At 33.8% G+C, this 15,615-nt stretch overlaps 1 protein-coding gene across 1 annotated transcript in view; it reads right to left on the bottom strand.

Moving 5' to 3' along the window:
- ADGB (androglobin) overlaps window positions 1–15,615 on the bottom strand; it is a 160,537-nt gene that overhangs the window by 32,882 nt on the left and 112,040 nt on the right. The window contains exons 23-26 of the mRNA XM_036871938.1: window positions 14,405–14,498; window positions 9,683–9,817; window positions 8,989–9,142; window positions 2,690–2,877 (exon numbers count right to left, since the gene is read on the bottom strand). Coding sequence (XP_036727833.1) covers window positions 2,690–2,877; window positions 8,989–9,142; window positions 9,683–9,817; window positions 14,405–14,498 — 571 coding nt within the window. The remainder of the gene's footprint in view (window positions 1–2,689; window positions 2,878–8,988; window positions 9,143–9,682; window positions 9,818–14,404; window positions 14,499–15,615) is intronic.

A 15,615-nucleotide genomic window follows, 5' to 3' on the forward strand; every position in this document is an offset into this window, starting at 1 on the left:
GTTTCCCTTCATCCATTCAACACACTGCAGTCTTCCGAGTGAGCTTTTTTTCCTTTTTTTTTCATGTTTTGTACCTTTTATGATTACATATAATTTCATAACAATAGGTTCTAACATTTTTTCTGTTCTTAGAAATTATATTTAGAGTACTTTTTCAATTCATACATTGCAGACATAATGTTTTAACACAAATCTATTAACGCCATTTTTCTTAAACTCCTCCAAAGCATCTCATTGCCTCTGTGGTAAAATCTGAGTCTCTTCTTGCCTTGAGGCCCTTCAGGAAAGGGCCCTGCCAGCCTCTGGATCTTACTGCTTGCTATAGCACCCTAGAACCCCATTTTGCAAACAAAACAAAGGTCATCCTGAAAAGGTCATATTCTCTCTAATTTCTGAATTTTTACATGTGCTAGTCAAGCAGTTCTCTCCTCACCTTCCTCTCAACTCATCCTGACAGATTTAGGACCAGCTGCTATGACTAATTTAGGTATTGGGTTCAATATCACTGAGTCTAATAGTGGCCCTGCTGTGTGATACAATGATTTCCTATCATAGTAGTTAAAATACTTTATCACAATTGTTATTTTTAGTTACTGCCACATTTCCTTCCTTCTCTCCATTTTTTTTTTTTTTTGCTTTCTTCTAATAGGCAGTATGCAAATATATTACAAGAAGCAGATAGATTAAAAAGAGAATTCTTCAACCCTTTTATTGCCCTCAGTTTATGTGCTTTTGTTTAGTATTTTCTCTAAAATTTTACCTGTATATAAAATATATAAACGAATATAAACATAAGAAAATATACTTGGGATATACTGTATATATTGTTCTGTAATTTAGTTTTGTTGTTATCTTTCTTTGCAAAAAATGTGAGCATGTTTGTTAAAGGGAAAAAGGTTTTAAGGAACAAATAAATATGAATTATAGAGAAAAATCAGCCAGAATACAATGAATTATTATTTGTGCCTATACTGTCAAAAAGACTTGGGTTTTACTTTTGAAAACCAATTTACCGATATGTATGGTATCTTTAAAACATTTAATCTCTTTAAAACAATAAATCTTTAGACAATAATCAGAAAAATTTTTAAATATTTACAATAAAATTTGCCCATCATATCTCTATTAATACTATAGAAAAAGTAGAAAAGGAAATTTGTAACAACAGGGAATAACCAATAACCAAAAAACTTGTATATTCATATGAATAATTATTAGATAATCATGAAAAAGAGTTCACAAAATGTCTTAATGGCATTGGGAAATGTTAACACTATAATGTTAAGTAAAAAGGTCAGATTATAAAACTTTAATTATGTTATGATTTTAATAATGTTAAACCGTGACTAGAAAAAACATTCTAAGAAAATACAATAGAATACGAACAATGATTGTTTCTAGGTTGTTTGATTATGGGTGATTTTTATTTCCTTAATAATATATTTACATATTTGCCAAACTTTCTGCATTGAAAAAAATATATGAAAAAGAGAAGACAAGTATTCTAACAACTCATTTAATAACAACATTTAATGAACATTTAACAATATTTAATGAAGGCCAACTATGTATCAGGCATATATCAATACATCCTGTATTGATAAGACATGGTTCCTGCCTCCAATAAGTGTTAATTCTCATGGAGGTGGATGTGAAATTAACCATATAAAATTTGATATGTCACATTCTCAGAAAGAACAAAAGACTATAGAAACACAACTAGGACTAACTAGTTATATTTGGAGGTTTGGGTATAAAAGATTTGACTGTTGAAAATGATCCTTAAAAGTGATAAATTTTGCTAGGTGGAGAAATGGGGACAGGATATAACAAGACAAGAGGAAAGGCATGGGCAAGATAAAATCACATTACAAATATGTCAGGAGTTGGTCCATAGCTCCATCAAGAGAGGGCACCATGTGTTGGGAGGCTGGGCAAGAGTGTTTGTGGTTTGGATTTTATTTTACAGCCAGTGGAAAGTTGTCCAAAATTTTAAAGAAGGGAAATCACATATTTATATGTGTGTGTTAGAAAGGTAACTACTCTGGTAGTAAAGGATGGATATGTAAATGAATAAGGTAAGAGGGACAGAGAAATAGTTAAAAATGAAGAGTGAATATAATGGAGACATGGACACAGCATTTCTATAGACAAAATATAATGAGGCCCTGAAGTAGTGGAGGACATTGAGAATAAAGAGGAGGGCATAGAGATGAGAGGTATGGGGGAATGAGAATCAAAAGGGCTGATTAATGAAAGAGAGTGGAGTCCATGATGAGGCTATTCATGGAGAATATATAAATAAGTATGAAAAGAAGGATGAGTTGGCAGATAGGGAGAAATCTACACAAGAGAAGAGTTAGAGATGGAACAGAACGAGGAGAGAGTAAAAAAGAGGGAAGAGTGTTATAAAGGATGTTCAATGAAAGTCAAATATGATGAGGACTAAGAAACCATTATGTGCAACACAGGCTTGATCTTATATAACATTTATGTAATCACATTACTCTCTATGTTGTTTCCAAAAGAGTATAAAAGTGAAGTTCAAAATTCACCCAGAATTTTACAGAAAATTTATTGTTTTTGATAATATTAATATTTAAAATAAAATATTTAAATTTAAAGTCAATTATTTAATACAAAAATTATTAATATTTTTAAAGGAATGCATTTCCTTTCTGTCACATACCTGAATACAATTTTCTTATCATTGGGTATGTAGTAATCTCTGATTTCCTTTATGGCAAAGGTATTACATGGGAGATCTCGAGACAGGCATGGGAGTGGATGATAAGAACCAATGAGGCGCATTTTCCATCGTGAGGATGTTACATACACATCACCAGTATATGCTTCTGCCACGAATGTATATCCTTTCTACAGGAAAATAGAATTACACAGAAGTAAGTGACATTGTCACTAGTCTCTCAAAGGTACAATAGATGATTTCACAGTATTAAAAATATTTATTATCTTAATATACATAAAGATCCTAAAATCGATTGATAATCAATAAATCACTAGCATGTTTTGAAATCCCTCTTAAAAATTGCTTTCTTACATGTTTTTGGAGAAAATGGAAAACTCTAACACTTTTGTTTGTATGGTTCCCTAGCTATAAAAAAAAAGTGCTTAACTGTGGTAGATGATTACTACATTTCCTGCTAATTCTCCTAATGCTTCCTAAGGCAGATTTTTATCATTATATCATCCTGGATTAGCCCAATATCTTCCTACTTGATTTCCCTGTCTTCTCAGTATCATCTTTCTAAATATGAGATGAAAAAGGCAGAAGAGTTTATGGAAATGTAGTGCCCTTGGGATGACCATTGGCAGGTAAAGCTATCAAATTAGCAGCAGATCTGGTTCCATGGAGCCCAGATGTGAGCCTGGAGATGAGCTCTTTAGGTTGGAGAAAAGAAGCAGTTAAGGAACCTGGGAAAGTGCTAACAGACAAAAGTTCAAAGTAATTCTGAGTTTATAATTCCATACATTTCTAACAAGACATAAGAATATAGATTTGTATTCCAGTTGCTCTCTGATGCAGAGGAAGCTCTCCAATGTGTCTAGATTTTCAGAAACAAAAATTAGAAATACACAAGACAGAATGAATTCATAACATTGCAAAAAACACCTAGGAAAGTTAACCAAAATTCCAAAACCTGTAATAAGATCAGAATTGCAACACCCATAAGGACCTTTGACATTACGTTTGGGGCAAGAAGAAAAGGAAGATAAATCATGTATGCTAAAGTGTTTTTATCAGCAAAGTACAGATTTATTGCTGTTTTTGTTATTATTTGAGCTTGTGGTACTAATCTATTAAAGAAGCAAAACAAAATTACATGACTCTGATTGTGTGTTTGTCTAGACTCAGAGAACAATTTTGAGAGGAATAAAAGTTTATAAAATGGTAGGATAGATATTGGTAAGTGAAAGTCTAAAGCTAAACCAGTGATAGGATTTTAAGAGAGGACCTGGTGACTCTAAAACGACCTCAAGACTCTGTAATAGAAGAGTAACATAATAGAGTACTGAGTACTGAGAAACCTCATAGATAAGTATTTCAAATCACAGGTTATGGTCTTTGAAAAATTATGAAAAAATATATGTCAAACAATTCTAAAGGATTAACTGTGTAACCAGGTTTTTTTTTTTTTTTAACCTTAGACACTAGTTCTGTGGACATATGTTAGAAAAAGTTGACCTAAAATAGGCTACATATGTGTCAAATGCCTGGCAAGTGCCAAAATGTGAATGCAATCATGGGCTACAAAACAATGGAGTAACGATCCTCCTTCAGATGGGTTGGAATTCCCTTTAGAGGCTGCATTTAGTTCTGGGAACTACATTTTAGAGGAGACTTAGATAATTTGGAGAAATGTTCAAAGATCAAGAATTGTGACGAAAGGAAAACCGTACCACAAAAAGGATGACTGAAGCTATTCTTGTATTCATACAGTTCTATATTCTCCTCCTCACTCTATTTTATATTTTATTCTAAAAAGACCTACAGTGAGAGGTTAGAAGACAGGAGGTATTTGACAGAGGGAATGGCTATGCTTGTTGCAATCCTAAATTTACAGTTTAGGAATAATAGTTAAATGGAGATGATAGAGTGTTCTTCTGCATATTGACTCAAAATGCATCATTTAAAGCTACACCCCAAATTCAAGTTTAGTCTAGAAAGGGAGGTCTTCACTGGGGTTACTAAACAAAAACCAAACCAAACCCAAAGTATGCTAGATATAAACAAGAATCAGATTCTTATGTGGTTCAACTAAATATCCTTAAAGATCCCTATAAAAATTAAGTATCAATGGCTAATATGATTAATATTAGCATACTTATCTAGTGAAGTAAAGAGCTCATCTCTAGAATTTAATGACATCTATAATCTTGATAGAGTCTCCCTTTGAATGAAATCATCTTTTTCATGTGGATCTTTGGGACTTTTGATTTCCAATCACAAATGAAATAAATTTTTATATTCAAAAGGAAATCTAGGCCAAACTTGACAAACAGACATTAAAAAAATAACCCATCAATTGTTACTGGTGTGAAGACAAGTTTGTTAACAAAGAACTAGTTATCTCTTATAGTGTTTGGTTTAACCCAAGATATTCTGCTGGAGAGAGGCAAGGTTTATCAATAAATTTCCCAAGCTATAATTTTTAATAAATTGCTATTTACTAGGACATAAGGGAGAATAAATATAGTACAAAAGGGAGTTGTATGGAGGGTCAAATTATATTAGCATCAAATAAATTCAGTTTTTAAGTACCTGTTTGATGTACAGAAATTGTCTTTTATTGGCAAATTCTTCTATTTTTAATTGAAATATAAATACTCTTTCAAAGCAATTAGAAAAATAATATATTGGTGCACAGACTTTGAGTTTTTAAAAATTACATTTAAGTATATAACTCCAAATATACATAACTGCACACAAAAATATTGTCTATCAGATTTTCTAATAAAATGTAAATGTGAAGTAAATGTGCAAAATTTAATACAAACTAAAAATGATTTAAGTCCAATTTACAATTTGATAATATCTTCAAATTTAGTAAAATCAGACTGCATTATTGAGAAAATTTATATCTCATGAAAAATAGAAAAAAAATGATAAGCTTTTAATAAAACATGAGTTTTTAAATTATAATGAAATAGTATAAAAACTCATTAGTAAAATATAAAGTTTTAACAATAGTTATACACAGCCACACACCTCTATATATAGATATGAATGGATTAAATGATTTCATCAAAAATTTAATTGCCCTGATTTTTAAAAAGTTTCCTAAAATCCTAAAATCTTGAAAATAGTTTAACAGTGAACAAGTAGAATTTGAAATTAAAAACAAATTACAGTGGCATCCACAAAACTGAAATACTTAGATATAAATCTAACAAAATATGTACAAAATGTGTATGAAAAAAATTATAAAACTCTGATGAACAAAGTCAAAGGAGAACTAAAATAATGAAGAGATATTTTATGTTCATGGATAGGAAGAATCAACATTGTGAATATTTCAGTTATTTCCAACTTGATCTATAGATTTAATGCAATCTCAATCAAAATCTCAGCATGCTATTTTATGGATACCAACAAACTGGTTTTAAGGTTTATATGGAGAAGACCAAGAATAACCAACACAATACTGAAAGAGAAAAACAAAGTTGGAGAACTGAAACTAATCGACTTTAAGACTCGCTATAAAGCTGCCATCATTAAGACAGTGTCATTTTGACAAAGTAACAGACATACAGATCAATGGAATAGAATAGACCCAGAAATAGACCCACATAAATATAGTGAACAGATCTTTGACAAAAGAGCAAAGGCAATACAATGGATCAAAAACAGTCTTTTCAACAAATGGTGGGGCTTCCCTGGTGGCGCAGTGGTTGAGAATCTGCCTGCCAATGCAGGGGACACGGGTTCGAGCCCTGGTCTGGGAAGATCCCACATGCCGCGGAGCAACTAGGCCCGTGAGCCACAACTACTGAGCCTGCGCGTCTGGAGCCTGTGCTCCGCAACAAGAGAGGCCGCGATAGTGAGAGGCCCGCGCACCGCGATGAAGAGTGGGCCCTGCTTGCCGCAACTAGAGAAAGCTCTCGCACAGAAACGCAGACCCAACACAGCCAAAAATAAATAAATAAAATAATTAAAATAACTTAAAAAAAAGAAGTTTTAAAAAAAAACAAAAAAACAAAAAAAAACAAATGGTGCTGGAAAAACTGGACACCCAAAGCAAAAAAGAGAATCTAGACACAGACCCTCACCCTTCACAAAAATTAACTCGAAATGGATTACAGACCAAAATATAAAATACAAAACTATAAAACTCTTAGAGGGTAACATAAGAGAAAGCCTAGGAATCTCTTGGGTGTGGCAATGACTTTCCAGATCCAACAAAAGAGGCATGATCCATGAAACTGGATCCATGAATTTTAATGAAGCTGGACTTTATTAAAATTAAAAACTTTTGCTCTGTCAAAGAACATGTCAAGAAAATGAGAGGACAAGCCATAGACTGGGAAAAAATATTTGCAAAAGACACATATGATAAAGGACTGTTTGCAAAATGTACAAAAACTTTAAAAACTCAATAATAAGAAAACTAACAACCTGGTTTAAAAATTGGCCAAATATTTTAACAGGCACCTCATCAAAGAAGAAATATAGATGGCAAATAAGCATATGAAAAGATGCTCGACATCAGAGAAACTAAAACAACAATGAAATAACACTACACAGGTATTAAAATGGCCAAAATCCAGAACATGGACAACACCAGATGCTGAGGAGGGTCTGGAGCAACAGGAGCTCTCATTTATTGCTGGCAGGAATGAAAAATGTTACAGACATTTTGGAGGCCAGTTTGGTGGTTTCTTACAAAACTAAACAGTTTGGCGGTTTCTCACTACATGATCCAGAAATTATGCTTCTTGTTATTTACCCAAAAGAGTTAAAAACTTATGTCCATACAAAAACATGCACACTTTGTTCATGATTGCCAAAACTTGGAAGCAACCAAGATGTTCTACAGTAGGTGAATGGATAAATAAACTGTGGTATATCCAGACATGAAATATTATTCAGCGTTAAAAATAAATGAGCTATTAGCCATGAAAAGACATGAAGAAAGCTTAAATGCAAGTTTTAAAGTGAAAGAAGCCAATCTGAAAAGTTTTCTTATGTACTATATGATTCCAACTTTATGACATTTTGGAAAAGACCAAACTATGGAGATAGTAAGAGGATCAGTGGTTGTCAGGGCTTGGGGTGGGTCGATAAATAAGTGGAACACAGAGCATTATTAGGGCAGTAAAAATACCCTGCATGATCTCATAATAATGGATGCATGTCATTTTACATTTGTCTAAACCCATAGAAGGTACAACACAAACAGCGAACCATAATGTAAACTGTGGACTTTGTGTGATTATGATGTGTCAATGCAAAATGAGCAACTGTAACAAATGCACCACTCTGGTAGGGGATGTTGATAATGAGGATGGCTGTGCATGTGGGGGAGAAGAGAGTATAAGGACTATCTCTGTACTTTGCTCTCAATTTTGCTGTGACTCTAAAAAATAAAGTCTTATTTTAAAAAAAATTCTTAAAATAACACAAAAGAACTATCGGGTTCTTTTAAGGAGTGATATTCTATATCTTTTATTCCTATAAACCAGTATTCATCAGGTAGATATGTCTAAATTTATACAAAATAATGCATAGAACCATAAAAGTCAATCACAACCACAGCTCGAAGAGAAAAATAAAGAGGTTCAAAGCCATACAACTAAAGAATGGAACATCAGAGCTACAGGAGATCTCCTGATTTACAGTGCAGGTATACACTATCTTTTATCATGCTTCCCTCTTAGAGGAAATGACTGGAAACACAAAACTGAGGTTCAGGTAAATAGAGAGGCAACGTGATTTGCGTGGACACCAGCCATCAGGGTCTGTACTCAGCAGGACTAATGTGCCAAGGGTGTGTGTTCGCGAAGGGATCTGGGCAGCCCTGGAAAACACTGGGGCTGGTGGGGTGGGGAGTGGCTGTGTAATCACAGTCTTCTGACGTGTTTAGGAATAGAATAAAAAACCCACTGGGAAACTGAGAAAACCTGCTGCTTTGGTTTGGTTTAGGGATAGGACTAAATGTGCTCTTTACCTCCATTTTCATTTTAAGGGTTTGTATGATTTTAATTATGAGAATTTCTAACTTTTCCTTTTGTCATATTTTCTTTGGAGAAAAGATAAGAAGGAGGGCTAAAAGGTGAATGTTCTAGCACTCACATTAATTACCTTTTGCTGTCAAATACATGGGACTTCTATGGAGAAAGACCAGGACCCTATTCCTCTGTTATGTAGATTGAAAACACATCTGTTCTACCTTCTGTTGGAACCTCTCAGGGTGCTGACTTCTCACTACTATTCTATCATATGAGGAGAATAAATTTTACACCTACCTTATTCTTAGTATAAAGATAAGGCACCACTTTTTGGAATACCTTTGGCACTTGTTCCATTGTGTCATTATTAACAACGTGGAGGATACAGACTGGAAGTGTAGTATATACTTTGGGAACCAAAGTCATATCTTGAGGAACCAAAAATGTTTCTCTGTAATTACAAAAGCATGAACTTCCCCTTGACATGAATCATAAAGAAAGTTTGAAATTAGGTTTGATGCTAAGAAATAAAAACATAAGTTTAAAGCTGCAAATAACTTAAAAGCACGCATACCGTTTTCCTTTAAAATTCTTATTGATACACTATTTTGTCATGCAAATGCAAACCTTTTAAGAAATCCTATTTATAAGTAGTTTGTGACTCTTACCTAATAGGCTATTGCTTTGAAATTAGTAAATTTATTTATATACGGAAAGCGTATCAATTTATTATATTATGTTTACCATACTCATAAAAAGATCTAACAATTAACACTTCATAGTCTTCATATTTTGTTTAAAGAAACATGAATAAAAATTTCTATAGTATCTCATTTATGCATAGCAGATATGGAAGAAATTTTAACTAACTTCTCAAAGCAACTTAAACATTCATATTAATACTTTTACTACTATCATAAAGAAAGCTCTGTATATATGAATATTTCATGCCACTTAAGAGTGATGTTACTCGCCAATATGATAGCCTCACCTGAATACTATAAACCAAGTATTTGGTGGCTGGTCTGCGTAAGTCACAGTGTAGTCAGCAAAAGCAATCTTAGTTTCTTCATCTTGATAGCATGGATAAGATTCCATAGACTTGCACTTACTTTTAAACATTAGTCTAAAAATTTAAAAATAATTTAAGTACCAATGGCAAAAGAACTTTTAAAATAAATTCTATTTACAAAAGAGAAATAGGCAAAGAAACAGCATAAAATATTGTAGTACATTGTTGGCTAGATTGAGTCCTTCATCAAATGGGGGCTCGTGGTGCACGGCACCAAAGCAGGAGAGCCCATTCCAGATTAACCATGATGTCTATCAAGGGTGCCCAAAGTTATTTGAAGTTCTTAGTCAAGAGAGAACCTAATTCATGATCGAAGGAGTAACTGAAATTTATAGGTGGGAAATCAGCACTAAAGTTCAACCTATAAGGGTGATGAAACTAGAAGCAGGCAAACTAGCAATAAAACTGGGTGGGAGCCACTGAAGGTCTGGGGTTGACTGGAGACTCAATACTAGAATGGAGTTTAAAGTGAGGAATGGATTTGGAAAAAAAGACTAAAAAAAAAACCCCTAAAAACAGAGGCCACAAACAAGGGGAGAGTGCCAGAGTTTTCCTTCTACATGATTTCTGGTGCAACTGAGGTTTCTCCATGTTTGACCCCTGGAAGCCTGTGGCATATTCCAGAACACGATGGAAGTGATGAGAGAGATCCTCCGGGTCCTGTACCTCCCACTCTGCCAGGAACCGGACCCAGCCTCAGTAGCACCAGGAATCTCAGGTCTTTTATCCAATGTCTTGGGTATTAGCTGGGACAGAAGCTATAATGGCCATAGGAATGGTTCTCTGTTAGAGGTCTAGACAGAGCTAGAGGTGCTCTTGGCTTCCAGAAGGTGGATGGCTCAACTGTGCTGTCACGGGGAAGCAGAGCCATAGAGGTCCTCACAGAGGATAGGATTCACCTGCTCCATTTGATCACTGGTCTTTGGTGGTGGGAGGAAAATGACAGGTTTATATTCGGAAGGATTTTAAAAAGCTTTTCAAAATAATGACAAGAACAAAGACCAGGGCGATTATATATTCTGGTTCTTCTGGGGCAGTCCTGGTTTAGGCTCATATCCCTGGCATAATTATTAATAGTGCTCCCTCGTTCCCTGTCAAAGTGTCCCAGTTTGGTTGATAAATAACCTGATCACCCTCACTAGGAAGTATGACGTGATGGTCTGTCAATGCAGAGTACCCCTGTCAATCATACGGGGGCTGGCTGAGTCTAAATGCAGGAGCTGGCTGAGCCAGTACAGGAACTAAGCAGGCCACATAGGGAACTGAGTGCAATGGGTCCCACCACGATTCTAAGAGAAGGGTGCAATTTAAAGGCTTTCCAGACTGTCACTGTTTCCATCACACATTCTACTATTTTTCATATACCTCAGGAAATTCTAATGAGTATAAGACCATCAAAATCCTGATGTACCATGTGGAATATCTTAAATGACCCATAGAGAGATATCCCTAACATAATCAAAAGATTTAGTTTTAACTTTGCATCCTAGGACAGAGAGAAAGTTATATTGGAAAACTGAGCCTTGCCCAAAGTCAACTTGGTGAAGTTGTGCCCCTACAGGTCTGAGAATGCAAGGCTAGGCTCAAGGACCTCAAAGTTACTCATGTACTACTACTAATAATAGCAATATTTATAATAGCTAATGTTGTGTAATTGCTCAATCTGTAGCATTGTGCTAAATAATTTTCCAGGATTACCTTAATTTATCTTTACAGCTTTATAAAGGAATAATACTATGAAGTAGATATTATTATCCATATATTACAGATGAAAAAACCTTAATTTTATGTTCAGAGCGGATAAGAAACTTACCCCAGGTCACACATCAGATAATTAGTAGAAGTGGGGTTAGCATTAGGTCTTATACTAAAAGATGTGCTTTTGACCATGTAATTAATGCCTGCTAGGATGAGGAGGTAGCTTTGGATGCTCCTGACATTTAAGTTTAAAGATGGGTGAGACTTGTGAGTTTCATCCGTTGAATAGATTGGGGTGTACAACTCAAACTATTGAAAGAGCATGGCCAATATCTGCATTGGATATTCGCTGAGTTTCTTTCTGGGAAATGCTCTTGGCTATGGTAGAAGGAACACATGGAGAGGAACGCCAGCTCCCTGAAGGAGTTATGCCTGTGTTTCAAATACACCTCCATAGTGAGCTGACCTGAGTCCCTAATAGGGCAACACATGATTTTAGCACTCCATTTACATGAAAATTAGGTGTAATTTCTGGGCCAGAAATCTTCCTCACAATGTTGAAGCAGTTTGGAGAAGGAGGTTCTTCGTGCTCTCTGTGTCTGTGCAAACAATTGGGGTCTTAGGCAGAAGAGTACCTGTTTTAGAAAACAGGGCTTCTGGAGCAAAAGTTTAATCAAGCTGAATTATCAGGTGATAGCAGAATCCACAGGTCAGGACTTAGGTGAGGTGAGTGAGGTACTCACTCTCAGGGTTGGGAAAATACAAATTTGGATTTTTTCCAAATTTAAAATTTTGACATTTGGCTCATCATGAAATTTTTTCATTAACTTTAGGTTATTTTAAATTTTTATATGTTTACATGCATAATTTTCTATTTGGCTCTTGCTTACAAATATAAGTCCAATCGTTATTTCATTTTGACCTTGTATCCAGAAACTTTAATTTTCTCATTAATTCTAATAAATTCATGTAGATTTTTCGGCATTTTCTACATATATAACCATGTTGTCTGTAAACAGTGGTTTTATTTCTTCCCTTCAAATTCTAGTGACTTTTATTTTGCTTTATTGCCTTTTTGCCCTTCACAAAATTCCAGGATTATCTTGAATAGAAGTGTTTGGTCAGGCGTCTTTGTCTCACTCTCAAACTCAAGGAAAAGCTTTCAAAATTTCACCACTAATCATGTTTGTAGTAATTGCTTAAAAATAGTAGATACCATAACATATTAAGGAAAGTCTTCTCTAATACGAGTTTGCTAAAAAATTTAAATATTTTGAATTTGTGTTAAAATTTTTCAAATGTTTTTTTCTGAACCTATCCAGAGAACCAAGTGATTTGTTCCTTTTCCCTGTTAATGTGCCGAATTGATGAATTTCCTAATGTTAAACCACTATTACATGTCTTAGATTGGGAGAGCCACTTGGTTATAAGGTATTATTCTTTTTATATAATTCTGATTTTGATTTGCTAATATTTTATTACATTTTTTCATCTAATTTCACGAGGGCGATTGGTTTGCAATTTCACTTTTTTTACTGTCCTTGTTGAGTTTTTTAAATCAAGGTTATGAGTTGGTAAATGTCTCCTCTTTTTTTCTGTTCTCTGGAATATGTATAAGATTAATCTTATTTCTTAAATTCGCTTGTTGATCCATTAGCATTGCTAGCAAATGTATTATGCATCCTTGCCCTCCCAGTATTTCATCTAGATTATTACTTTTACCATTTCTGCAATAATGCTAGAACCTTAGAACTCTTTAAAGCTTATTACTCAACTTCTGCATTTTGCATTGTTAAGGTTAAGAATTTACTCCTACGTATGGCTCTTAGTGTGATTGTCCTTTGAAAATAGTGTGTCTTATTTCTCTGGTTACTTTGAAGGTTTTTATTTTGGCCTTTGGTTTTCAGCAATTTGACTACGATGAGTCTGGGTATGGTTCTCTTTGTGTCCTTCCTGCATGAAGTCTGCAAGCAGAATCTCTTGAAAATATGGGTTGATGTATTTTATCAGTTTTGGAAATTTATCAGCTATTATCTTTTTACATTCTGGGACTATAATGATACAAATATTAGACTTTCTAAGCATGTTCCCCATGTCCCTTAGCTCTTTCCTTATTTTCCACTATTTTTCTATTGACCTATCTCCCGTTTCACTGATCTCTTCCTCTATTCTTCCTGATCTGCTGTTAACTAATTAAAAAGTTTTAAATTTCAGTTGTTAAAAATCTTATTTATGTAATTTCCATTTAACTGTGTTTTATTAATCTAGACTTTTAATTTATTTTCTCTTTCTTTAACCTTTATTTTCTTGGGCATTTCCATAATAGTTACCTTTAGAGATTTGGTCTGCTAGCTCCTACATCACCAAATGGTCTGCTTCTTTTATATATATATATATATATATATATATATATATATATATATATATATATATATATATATATATATGTATATATGATTTTCTCTTAGTTTTTTCAGATTATCCTGCTTTGAACATGGTTTGTGGTTAAAATGCAGTTTTCCTAAGGCTCAGTCTACTTCACACTTGTTCCTGTTTCTAGACTGTTGTCCTCCAGGGATTTCAACAGACAACTTTCATTGTTTACTGGAGTCCTCTCCCCTAGCAGGTCCTAAACTCTAACTTTTATCTCTTTAGCACCAAAAGACTTCAAAAAAACTCTGTTTTGCTTCTCAGAGGTTTTATGCTTAGGGTATTAGATAAGTGCAATGAAGACAAACAAAAAGTAGGAAGTGTGGAAGTTCAGAAGCAATGGTATGTTTCTAGCTGCGGTGATTAGGAAAAACTCAACAAATATAGTAGCATTTGAACTGGAATTTATAGTAAGATCATTACACTGCTTTACCTTAAGAAAGGTACATCATTAGGTTACAGTAAGAAACAATAAGAAAGGTTACAATAAGAAACATCATTACACTGCTTTACCTTAAGAGAGAAATCGCATACTGTTCTATATTCTGTTCCAGTACAGCCCAAACTTTCTGAAGAGTATCTGCAACACTGGTATTTTCTTTTGTGCCTAAAAATAACAATAAAAAATAGCAATATCAAAGCTGTAAGGTGCCTGAAAAATCATTTTGTTCTAAGCCCTCCTTTTACAGGTGAGGGAGTTGAAAATCACCAGTAAGGTAATATCCAAAGTCTGAAGCTTTACTAGCAATAAACCATGTTTAAAATATAAAGCTATGAACCTCTAGTCAAGAGCTCTGCTCACAATTTTATGCTGTCTCCCTTCATCTTTAGTTTAAAAATTATAAAATGCTCTTTGATCTAACTGAAGATACTCATCAAAGCATTTACAATGAGAGATCATTTATCACACCAAAAAAAATCCTTATGAAAGCTCTTGTGTCAGAAAAAATAATCCATCCAATTTTTCTAAAAAACAATGGCTAATAGGATCTCACTGAAACTTAATCTAAAGCATAATCCACAAATGGCTTAAGAGGTGATTTGGCAAGAAAAATGCAAATCCATAATAAATGCCTCAAATGTAACATGTCAGAAACTGACTTTTTTTCTAATTATCCTAATTTCTTCACAGTACTTACTCATATCTGAAATCAGTATCTTAATATATTTACTTTCTGCTGTATGCCTGTGACCACTGCAACACAAGATTCATCAGAGCAGAAACCTTGTCAGTTTTACTAATTTCTTTCTGTAAGGCCAGAATCTAGAACAGTTCTGTACACACAAGAATTATTCAATAAATATGTTTGAGTGAAAGAATGCAAATGCTATTAAAATATTATTAAGCTGCTCATTTTTGTCTTTATAAAGAGAAAAAATCATTGTATGAATATAATTTTTACAGCATATATGGACAACATGTGTATTTTACCACATATTTAATTTGATGAATTTATAATTACTTTTTTTTCTGATAGAAAAAATATAAAAATCAAGTGACAGCAATATTTTTCTACCACAAAACTGTGCAGTATAGTTTGTTTCTTTTTACACTTGTGTATCTATAGTTTTTACTGCTTAGATGAACATTTTGGTATTTCTCATTGAATGTTTCAGAGATATTTTTACAACAAAATGTTTCAAAATACTCAAAGAATTCTACTGGAGGCAAGGCTTTTTCTCTAAAAGCATTAACAAAAATTGCAGAATGAAAATAATTGAAT

Source organism: Balaenoptera musculus, chromosome 12 (assembly GCF_009873245.2).
Source record: "Balaenoptera musculus isolate JJ_BM4_2016_0621 chromosome 12, mBalMus1.pri.v3, whole genome shotgun sequence".
Classification (NCBI taxonomy): domain Eukaryota; kingdom Metazoa; phylum Chordata; class Mammalia; order Artiodactyla; family Balaenopteridae; genus Balaenoptera; species Balaenoptera musculus.